General features: G+C 44.7%; 3 protein-coding genes across 3 annotated transcripts; all 3 read left to right on the top strand.

Moving 5' to 3' along the window:
• The first annotated feature begins 269 nt into the window (after positions 1–269).
• LOC135704844 (tigger transposable element-derived protein 2-like) lies at positions 270–2,262 on the top strand. Its single transcript, XM_065226354.1, has 3 exons — positions 270–1,030; positions 1,093–1,110; positions 1,217–2,262. Exons 1-3 carry the CDS (start codon positions 568–570, stop codon positions 2,260–2,262), a joined length of 1,527 nt encoding a protein of 508 aa, XP_065082426.1. The 5' UTR covers positions 270–567.
• Positions 2,263–5,340: 3,078 nt separating this feature from the next.
• On the top strand, positions 5,341–6,957 carry LOC135704841 (uncharacterized). Its single transcript, XM_065226353.1, has one exon. It carries the CDS (start codon positions 5,341–5,343, stop codon positions 6,955–6,957), a length of 1,617 nt encoding a protein of 538 aa, XP_065082425.1.
• A 323-nt stretch (positions 6,958–7,280) lies between these two features.
• Positions 7,281–9,902, top strand: LOC135704840 (uncharacterized). The gene has a single exon (XM_065226352.1). It carries the CDS (start codon positions 7,281–7,283, stop codon positions 9,900–9,902), a length of 2,622 nt encoding a protein of 873 aa, XP_065082424.1.
• Positions 9,903–11,274: the final 1,372 nt, after the last annotated feature.

The following is an 11,274-nucleotide window of genomic DNA, read 5'->3' as shown; positions in this document are numbered from 1 at the left end:
TTCATAGAGTTTACATAATCCTTTTCCCTTTGTCCTTCTCCTTTTCATTTCCCTCTTCTCTTTTCAGAAACCAAGTAATGGCGCTATAGCCATAAGCCATAAAAGGCTAGGACAAGAGTTAGTGCTCATGTCCCAATTGTCAAAAGGAAATGGAACATCACTTAACCTTTCTAGCTTTGATGCTTCCAACGACCAACCAATTATATAATTACCAAAATCGGAACGTACGGTACAAGATGTCCACGTTTCTTCCATTTACAGTAGCCGTTCGCTAATTGGGGCACGACTGCACCCCAATTATCGAATGGCATTCGCTAATTGGGGGGTGTCGACAAGTGTCAAAGTTGACCGGGGGGCGCTTGACTCGTTTGTTTTGGTTTTCAGTCTTTCGTCTGCTTAACTGATGCTGTGAGCAGCTACTTAGTTTTTGTCTTGCGTGAGTGTAAATTGAGTGAATCGATTGAATATTTTGTTGAGTTATTTCCGGCGCTGGTAAATATTTGTGCATTCATACGTTGTTTGTAATGTTGTAGCAATTATCCTCCTGAAATTTGTTCAGCTTTCACAATGGAAGGAGTATCAGCTTCCAGTTCCGGAGTGGATAATAAGCAAGTCGTGAAACGGAAGCACACTACGCTTACCTTGGCTCAGAAGGTGAGAATAATCGAGGAATTTGAAGCAGGAAACGGTTCCCACGAAATGTTAGGCAAAAGGTTTGGTGTCAGAGCATCCTCGGTCGGTCGATTTTTGAAAAATAAGGAGTCAATTCGGATGAAACTAGAAAAATTCAGAGAACATGGCGTGGAAAATCGAAAAACGATGAAGGAGCAGAATTTTCCCTTAATGGAGGAAGCGCTTTACCTATGGGTTTTGCAACAACGTGAGGCTAATATTATTGTCACATTGGATGTGATCAAGGCCAAAGCAGAACAACTGTTCCAATGCTTTCAAGATCTTGGTGTTTATCTGGATCTTGCTTTTTTGATTTCGGATGGCTGGGTGCGCCGTTTTAAACAGCGTTTCGGATTACGTGTTTTGGTGGTGGCAGGAGAGAAAGCTTCCGCGGATAGAGAAGCGTACCTTAAATTCAAGGAAGTGCTCATGAAGAAAGTATTGGAAATGAATGTGACAAAAGCCCAAATTTTTAATGCAGATGAATCAGCACTTTTCACCAAGCTGATGGCATCACGCACTATCGCATTATGGGACGAGACAGTCGCTTCGGGACGAAAGCTCAACAAAACCCGATTCACATTCATGCCGTGCTCGAACATGGATGGTTCTCTCAAAATGAAACTGATGTTCATTGGGGTAGCCGAGAACCCCCGTGGATTTCCTCGTGGCTTTCAGCAATCATTACCGGTATCCTACTACAATTCCAAAAAAGCTTGGATGACACGTCAGTTGTTCCGTACCTGGTTTTATGACGAGTTCATTCCCGCTGTCCGGAAGTTCTCTGCTGAGCACGATTTGGAACCGTCAGCGCTTTTGGTTCTGGATAACTGTACTGCTCACTACGATGGATGCGATGATTTGAAGAGTGATGATGGATTAATTCAAGTGATGTACCTTCCACCAAATGTGACAGCAGAATGCCAGCCGATGGATCAGTCGGTGATCAACGCAATCAAAACCAGGTACAAACGGAAGCTGATGCTTAAGCTTGTTTTGGAAAACGAAGATTTGCCCTTGGAACAACGGGTGAATAATGTGTCCTTACGGCAGAGTATTGATTGGATTGCTGAAGCTTGGGACGAAATCAGTCAGGTTACCATTGAAAATTCCTGGAAAAAGTTGTTCGATGAGTTTCCAGGTTGTGAATGGAGCATGTCTGAACAGGCGGAGGATCTTTTTGCTGATTTCAAGTCCCTTGTAGCATCAATTGATGGCATAGCCGGAACAAACACAACCGACGAGCAAATCCAGCTTTGGCTTGAGGATCGAGTAGTAGATTCCAATGGTACAACAGTTTCAATAACCAGCGAAGTGTTCAGAGACGAAGAAATAGTCAGCGCAGTTTTGAATAAAGCAGACGATTTAACTTTCACGGAGGAAGAATGGTTGGATACCACCCCGGAGGCTTTGAACGGAAGTGCCCTCGCTACTGAAAACGAAGAACCCGAAGACATCGATTTTCCAACCGCGATGAAGTCGCTTGATAACGTGATCCAATTCGTACAGAACAATCCCGCTCAGACTTTGAAACTGAAAACCCTGCGAACTGAATTGCTGGAAGCAGAGTGGAAGAGACGCAATCTGTAACTGTTTTGTTTTAATTTGCTTATTTATGAATTAAATTGATTTTTTACAACAAATATTTTGTTTTTCGTTATTTTTTATCAATCATTGAAAGACCCCCCAAAAAATATGACATCAAAACGTCAGCATGATTTTGACATCAGATTTTGACGGATGACTGCTTTTTAATTGGGTCGCGCCCCAATTAGCGAACCCCCAATTAGCGAACTTCCACTGTATTGGATTCTGAAGCATCGTGTTTAAATCTTCGATTCAAACAGGCCCGATGTTTTCTGAATCATCTTGCCCCTTAAATGCTGCACAGTAGGCCTGGCCGTTTTGATATGTGTGACGCATCTTCGATGTGAAGCATATACCAAATAGACAAGAAAAATGATGGAGGTATTTATATCCATCATTTTCCAGGATGCTTTCATGAACTGGCTGCGTTGGTGTTAGATTAGATTAGATTAGATGGTTTTATTTGCGTAGATCTGTGGCAAAACATATAGTGGCTGAAAGTCTCGATAATAAAGAAAACTAACTAAACTAACAATGTAAGAACTTTGTATCGAAAAAAAAATTAAAATAATGTGAAAATGTGAAATTTTACATAGGGCCGTTTCGATTACCATAAGGGCCTAAAACTGGCTCATTTACCCTAGTTTTATTTCTAATTTTTTTTAGAAAAAAATTGACTTTTTATGTAAACGTTTATATCCATAAACAAAATATTTCATGCTGAAATAACATTCATAAGTTGACTTACTAAGAGCACAGTGATCAATACTACTGGTTAATAATGCTCTTGATTTTCTTCTGACCGACTTGAAGATAATAGTTTAAAAAATCCTTTGATGAGCCCCCTGTAGAGCTAGTCGAAAAAGAATGGCCGCATTACCTTGACAATTTACAAATCGCCTTTTCGGTCACTCTGTAGCTCTTTACCCCTATGAGAAATTCTCACTGGTACCGTGAGAGAGTGAAGAGATAAGACAAAGTACGCTAGATTTGACGCACAGACTGTCAGATGCTTATGGCACAGACAAACAGACGTAACACTTCATTGTGTATCTTCGTTCACGCATTTAACGGTTGATTTGAATATTATCAGTTCCGCGTCGTAGCACTGCCATCGGATTACTTTGACGTTTCTATACATTCTATAGAATTTTTATGCAATATTGTTTGCGAGTTAGCGAGCAAGCTTGTTTAAGGCCGAGAGATGTAGTTACTGAGGTCCTATGTTTTAAGATACTATGTTTTCAAGAAAAACTTTTTCAAAGAGTACTTTAGCATAGGAGTAAAGAGTTGCAGAGTCGTCGTCAACGTAAATGTTTACTGAGCATTCAACCATATATGTGCTTCTCTGTCATAAGAATTAATGTCGCAAACGTAAACAATGACTTTTCCGCCAAAATCTCGAGAATGAAGAACCACTCAAGCATACCACCACAATGATTATATAGAGGGAAAGTCTCCCTATTCGATAGAATTGGTGGCTTACATGTATTGACTTTGAACTACGAGAAATTTACGAAAAAAAAACTATTGAAATTGGCTCACTACTTGACTAGCCTATTGGTCCCAAGCAAACGATTAACGTACCCCATTCCAGTCGAAATTCTAGTACTACACAATGTTTGTTTTGATTAGATATGAAAGTTTGACAGATAAAATGAGGGGTTCATGGATTTTCCTATGTTTCGAGGCGTGAATAAGGGACCGAAGAGAGTACCAGAGCTGAGCCAAAAAGTTGAGCACGTTTCTTCGGGACCTTCTAGTCTTAGAGTTACCTCTATGGTTGTACGCAATGGTGACGTAGGACTACGTGGTCTTATATAATAAATCTTATTTTTTAACTGTAGCAGGAGCTTGTTTTTCGTGTAGGACTAGAAATTTGAGCGGGGTTCTCTCTGTTTATACTCTTTAGTATGACGCGCTTGACATAGGTGGCCCACAGCGACTCCCGAAGAGCTACTGATTCCGTTCAATAGCGGTGCGGCTTCATCCTTCTTCCAGGGATGCTCATGTGGGCTGCAGCTCGCTTCTTGCAGGCAGTCTTTTGTTGTGCACTGGAGAGCGTGGTGATTTAATAAACCGGATGGAATTCAACTTTGAAATCTGTGTTAGGGAAAGCGCTTTTCACAGGCAATCGGTGATAATTTTAGTTATCACAGCAACAGTTGCATATTCGTGTAATTTTCAATAGTGACATTTTGAAAAATGATAATCTTAATTTAAAAAGATTCGTTGAAAAAATTCCTATCGATTGGCGTATTCAGAATTAAAATCCATCATCTATGGATGATCAGACCACTCTCATGCCGCGCCCGACATTGAAATTGCACCCTCAATGTTGCCATTGTCTTACCCTAACTGATGCCAATGTGTATTTGCGATACATCCGATGGATGACCTTGACAAATGTCCAAAAAATATTCTTGTACAAATTTATGGTGGTCCTAAAAAAGAGCGTTTTGTCGTGATGGTTGAGTAATGCTATTTGTTGAAAACAATGGCGATGGGCACCGATCTTTTAGCAGAGCAAATAAAACAATTTAAATATTTGCCACATGCTACAAGGCTGTAATATTTATATAATTAAAAAACACATCAAAATAAAATACATTACAGTACTTACAACTTCGGTGTTTTCTCGCATTGGAATAGCCAACAGAGCGATTTGCTCTTCGAATGCGCCCGTGCCGTCGCTTGCTTTCACTGATCTATTGTGACTGTGATCATTGACAGCACGGGCGTGTCCGAGAAAACCCAGAAGAACGACAAACAAACACACAACAATATCAAACATTTCTTCAAGGGGCTCGTCGAGTGGTTGCAAACGTAACACTTCCCCCCGTAACACTTCGTGTCAGGAACGTGCAGAAGTTTTACCAGGGGTTTGACATATAGCTGAATACACGTACTCAACATCAAAACAACAAAACATATCATGGTACCGCTGACAACGTTGCAGATGTTCGGTACGCAGCAAACTTAAGCGATATGACAGCCATATCCATCCCCTGAGTTTTACCTCTTCCTGATCGACGGGATTCGATGAAATGTCTATGGTGCCTAACGTGGGCCCGACGCACCATGCAGGAGTACATGTATAATGTCACTTTACTACATCAGCTTGTCGGAAAGCTACCACCGTCGCTTAAACTCAACTGGGCACAGCATCGTCGAACGCTGTCAACGGTCAACCTGGCGACCTTCAGTGAGTGGATTTATGGCTTGGCGGAAGCAGTGAGTGTTGTTGTATTCCCCTTGGCGGTTCAAGACGAGAAGCCAACTCGAAATGCACACGGGAATAAGAAAGGAAACACGTACCTTAACGCCCATTCTGAAACCTTTCATCCTAAAAAGAATTACAGCAGCGACTTCGAAGAACCACCTACGGCAGAATCATCATCGTACCAGGAAGCCTGCCCAATCTGCAGGAGAAGTTGCAAGTCGGCTGATAAGTGCAATCGTTTTCTGGAGCTCTCTAGAGAATCGCGTTGGGCCGCCGTAAGGGAATTTGGCTACTGCCGTACATGTCTGCGCATCCATAAAGGATACTGCAAAGCGAAACCGTGTGGCAAAGACGGATGCACCTACCGGCACCACGAGCTGCTGCACAACGATTCGAAGGACAAGCCGAAAAGCACCGGAACTACGGCCAGGCGTGAGCAATCTCCGCAACCCAGCACTAGCAAGTCTAGATGCAACACCCATCAGACAACCGTCAGCTCAGTATTGTTCCGTTATCTCCCAGTAGTGTTGTACGGAAACAAGAGAGCAATACGCACGTATGCATTCTTAGATGAAGGTTCTGCATTAACGCTGCTCGATCAGGAGCTTGCTAACGAGCCTCAGCTTGATGGCACTGTAAGCCCTCTGTGTCTCCGGTGGACTGGAGGAACTGAACGACACGAGGCGGATTCTCGCATCTATAATCTTCACATTGGTGGTGTTAAGAACGAAAGCAAGAAATTCCACTTGAGTGACGTGAGGACGGTGAAAGAGCTACTGTTGCCCCAGCAAACGATGGACATGGCTGAGTTGTCACAGTTGTATCCACACCTCCAAGATCTGCCGATCGAATCTTATCGCGACGCTCGTCCACGCATTCTTATAGGGATGAAGCACGCCAAGCTCAGTCTTGGCCTGAAAAATCGTGAAGGGGGAATCGGTCAACCAATCGCTATAAAGACGCGCCTCTTTTGGACGGTATGTGGAGGATGGGGTTCCGGGAACGACGCCAACCTACACCATTACACCTTCCACGTATTCCCCTGTAGTGTTAAGTCAGACGAGGACTTACACCAGGCTATGAAGGACTACTTTTCATTAGACAGTCTCGGGGTGACTAAATCGGAGAAGGTGCTTTTATCCGTTGAAGATGAACGAGCATTTTTATTGCTTCAGTCGCTGACCCGTCGTAAAGATAATCGATACGAGTCCGGATTGCTGTGGCGATACAATGACACCCGATTGCCAGACAGTAGATCAATGGCGCTGCGTCAATTGCAGTGCCTAAAGAAACGGATGGAGAAAGACCCGGAAATGTCAAAGATCCTGCAATCAAAGATAACCGAGTATGTGGAGAAGGAGTACATCCGGAAGCTTACAGACGAAGAAATCAACCAGAAGATTCCACGACGCTGGTATTTGCCAATTTTTCCCGTTACCAACCCAAATAAACCTGGGAAGGGGCGAATTGTGTAGGACGCAGCAGCTATCGCTCACGGCATGTCCTTGAACTCAGCGCTCACTTGTTGAGCTCACTTCTCGCAATTCTACTTCAGTTTCGGGAACGCCGCATCGGACTGACTGGTGATATCCGTGAAATGTTCCACCAGGTACTGATCCGAGCCGAAGACCAGTTATGTCAGTGTTTCTTCTGGATAGATGACCATGGAGCCATAGTAGTGTACGTGATGCAGGTTATGACATTCGGGGCTTGCTGCTCCCCAAGCACTGCACAGTTCGTGAAAAATACCAATGCGTAAAGATTCGCGAACAAATATCCAGCTGCATGCGAAGCTATCATGAAGTCTCATTACGTAGATGACATGCTCGTCAGTGTGGATACAGAAGAGCAAGCGATCCAGTTGGCGAAGGATGTTAAGCATGTACACGAGCAGGGTGGCTTTGAGATCCGAAATTGGGTAAGTAACTCGAGAAAAGTACTTTCATCGCTACAGGAGGCAAACACCGACGAAAAATGTCTCGACTTATCTCCAGAGCTGGCCACTGAGAAGGTGTTAGGCATGTGGTGGAACACGAGCGACGACGTCTTTACCTACAAAGTTGGATGGAGCCGCTACGACCAGGCTCTGCTAGAAGGCCAACGACGTCCGACGAAGCGGGAAGTGCTGCGTGTTCTAATGACCATTTTCGATCCGCTCGGCTTGATTTCCCACTTTCTATCGTTCCTGAAGATCCTGCTCCAGCAAATCTGGCGGTCCGGTGTGCAATGGGACGAAGAAATCGACGACAATGCAAACGAAAAATGGAACACATGGCTGCAAGTTCTACCTAGAGTTGAACAGGTTCAAATCCCTCGATGCTATAACTCCAAATACCCCGCGGAAGAAGCCGACGATAGCCAACTCCACACGATGGTGGATGCCAGCGAAAATGGCATGGCCGACGTTTGCTATCTGCGTTTCGTCAATACCGGAACGATCATCTGCTCCATCGGCGCCGCAAAAACAAGAGTCGCACCGCTTAAGTTTTATGTCGATCCCAAGGATGGAACTAGCAGCTGCAGTCCTTGGCGCCCGTTTGGCTCGCGCTGTCGAAGGATCGCTGTCCTGATCCAGATCTGCAGGAAGGTGTACTGGTCAGATTCCCGAGACATCCTATGCTGGATCAACTCGGACCATCGCCGCTATAGTCAATACGTTGGTCACAGGATCAGTGATATTGTAGAGATTTCGGAAGCACGTGAATGGCGGGGGGTCCCGAGCAAGCTAAACTGCGCTGACGACGCTACCAAGTGGAGTAGCCTACCAGATATGTCATCAGATCATAGATGGTTCAAAGGAGCAAACTTTCTCTGGCACGCTGAAGAAGATTGGCCGCCATCGCCAACACTTAGTGGATCTACGGAGACCGAACTTCGCCCTTCCTTTCTGGGTCATCACGCACCGTCGGAACCCGTCATCAGTGTCAGCAAATACTCAAGCTGGAAGAGGCTGGTTAAAGTTGCAGCACTCGTTCATCGTTTCGCGAATAACTGTCGCCTAATGCACGCCAGGAGACCGATTAACACGGCACCACTTACAGCAAATGACATGCTGATCGCCGAGAGTTCGGTGATACGACTCGCGCAACGGGAAACGTATCCCGACGAAGTTGCTGCTCTTCAGAAAGCCAGAGCCGATTCTTCCACAAGTACTGTCCCTAAAACCAGCTCGCTATACCAGTTATCGCCATGGTTGGACGAACGTGGAGTCCTGCGCATGCGAACACGGATTGCTGCTTGTCACTACGCCACCGATGATGCGAAGCAGCCAATCATTCTCAATCGAAATCACCACACCACCACCCTGATCGTAGCATACTACCACCACAAATACCACCACCAAAACCACGAAACCGTTATCAATGAAATACGGCAGAAGTTTCACATCCCTCATCTACGCGCCTGTTACGAGCGAGTACGGAAAGATTGCCAGTGGTGCAAGAACCAGCACACAACACCCAGCCCACCATATATGGCCGATCTTCCGCCAGCCCGCCTCGCTGCATTTTCACGACCATTTACGCAAGTCGGAGTTGACTATTTCGGGCCGGTTGAAGTTGTCGTCGGAAGGAGGGTTGAGAAGCGGTGGGCAATGTTAGCCACTTGTCTGACGGTGCGGGCAATCCACATTGAAGTTGTACATTCGCTTAGCACAAGCTCCTGCATCATGGCGATCCGTAACTTCATTGCACGGCGTGGCATTCCCCAGAAGATTTACAGTGACCGTGGTACGAACTTCATCGGTGCAAATCGGGAACTGAAGCAAGCCAACGAAGCAGTAAACCAACACGAACTGATGAGAGAGTTCACGAGCTCTGGGATTGAGTGGGTGTTCAACCCACCTCTGTCACCACACATGGGCGGTAGCTGGGAGCGATTGATTTGCACCGTCAAGAACAACTTGATGGTTGTTTGTTCGTCGAAGAAGACGTCCGATGAAGTATTCCGCAATCTGCTAACTGAAGTGGAGAATACGGTCAACTCGCGTCCACTAACTCACGTGCCAATTGATGAGGATTCGGCCCCAGCGTTGACTCCGAATCACTTCCTGCTTGGATCGTCCAGCGGTTCGAAACCGATCACATGCCTCGATGATAGCGGCGCAGCCCTGAGACAGAACTGGTGTACGTCGCAAATTTTAGCGAACCAATATTGGAAGCGTTGGGTGTCGGACTACCTTCCAGAAATCACTCGCCGAACCAAGTGGTTTCGTCATACAAAACCGATCGCCGTGGGCGATATTGTAGTCATCGCTGATTGCAACATGCCCCGCAATTGTTGGCCGAAGGGTAAAGTCATCAGCACCAAAGTCAGCCAAGAAGACCAGGTTCGGTCCGCAACCGTGAGGACAGCGAGTGGCGTATACGATCGCCCGGCGACGAAGCTTGCTGTTCTAGACGTATGGTGCGACGGAGAGTAAGCCAACCAGGGGTTGTCGTACCCTGGGGGGAGTGTTGGCCGCACTGGCCTGAGCGCACCTACCGTGTCAGAACATCCCTGCAGTGGGTTTGACAGCGGAGTGACAGGTACCGATCTGACACCGGAAGAGTAAGCAAGAGGATAAAAAGATAGAGCCACACGATTGGAATCGAAAATTATAACATTCTCAGTCCTAAATGTATCTTATGCATCTATTATTAAATTGAACTTAAATTAATCTTAAATTCGTGAACCTAGGTGCTAAATATTAAAATTAACCGTGAAATTGTTTGAGCCGGTAAGCTGAGATCACTTAAAACTATCTTAAACGAAACTTAATTGCTATTAGTTATAATTAGGTTACCCACAACAATAACACCAGCTTTGCAGTAGTGCCGCAATTCTATTAGACACTACAATCGGTGAGAAACTTAAACTACATTGTTTCCTCGAAAATTACTATTAATCTACTTAATTACGTAGGATATTGCCGTCAATTGCGTTTCAAAGGTCACGAGAGGATTAAACCATATTAATCTTACCCTACGAAAGCCAATCGGTAAGGTCATACATAGGTACAGTAATAAACACAACAAACGCTAAACTCTATTACCATTAGGACAACCACAATAATCAGGTCGAGAACCCACTTAAATCCCAGCCGGGAGTTATATGCTAAAGGAACTAAACGTAAGTCTTACCGACTAAAATTTCCATCTAAACTTACATCTATAAGGCACAAATACTGAATTTAATTGAAACTTTTATGAAACACAAAATTGATAACTAATATTGATCACAAATGTCCTGCATCTTACAGGAAAATTATATTCTCCCAAAACCGAATATTGCGTTTTATTGCCGTCGGTGGAGAATTATAACATCGGAAAATTCCTATTGAAACGATTTTCAACACTGTTAGCTCCTTTTATGGATGCTCATGTGCACTGCAGTTCGCTGCTTGCAGGTAGCCATTCGTTGTGTACTGGAGAACAGTGTTCAACGCCACGCGCCGAAAGCACTGCTGCTGCAGATGCCGACGACCATACATCACCTCACACCTCCGAATCCGATCAGCGGTTGAGGGCAGCCTTGATAGCTAGCTGCTTGCGGGGAGCCTTTTGTTGTGTACTGGAAAACATCACCACTTACCACTCGGGGATTGAATAAACACCGTTTGGTGATACTGGATGGAATTAAACTTTGAAATCTGTGTTAGGGAAATCGCTTTAGAAAAAAAAACAGTTGCGCAACAGTCGTGCAATTTTCAATAGTAACATTTAAAAAAATGGTAAAGCCTTAAAATAAAAGGTGCGTAGAAATATTTCTGATCGATTGGTGATAAAATTATTGAAATTGGTCCAGGGGCAGCT

This window comes from Ochlerotatus camptorhynchus, unplaced genomic scaffold (genome assembly GCF_037179485.1).
Source record: "Ochlerotatus camptorhynchus isolate MF236.1 unplaced genomic scaffold, CSIRO-AGI_Acam_v1.1 ptg000248l, whole genome shotgun sequence".
Classification (NCBI taxonomy): Eukaryota; Metazoa; Arthropoda; class Insecta; order Diptera; family Culicidae; genus Ochlerotatus; species Ochlerotatus camptorhynchus.
Note: the sequence above shows the minus strand (reverse complement) of the source record. Positions and strands in the feature narration are given on the sequence as shown.

Excerpts from the sequence above, each read along its gene's own strand:
- LOC135704844 (XM_065226354.1), top strand. The coding sequence starts at position 568 with ATGGAAGGAGTATCAGCTTCCAGTTCCGGAGTGGATAATAAGCAAGTC.
- LOC135704840 (XM_065226352.1), top strand. The coding sequence starts at position 7,281 with ATGAAGTCTCATTACGTAGATGACATGCTCGTCAGTGTGGATACAGAA.
- LOC135704841 (XM_065226353.1), top strand. The coding sequence starts at position 5,341 with ATGCAGGAGTACATGTATAATGTCACTTTACTACATCAGCTTGTCGGA.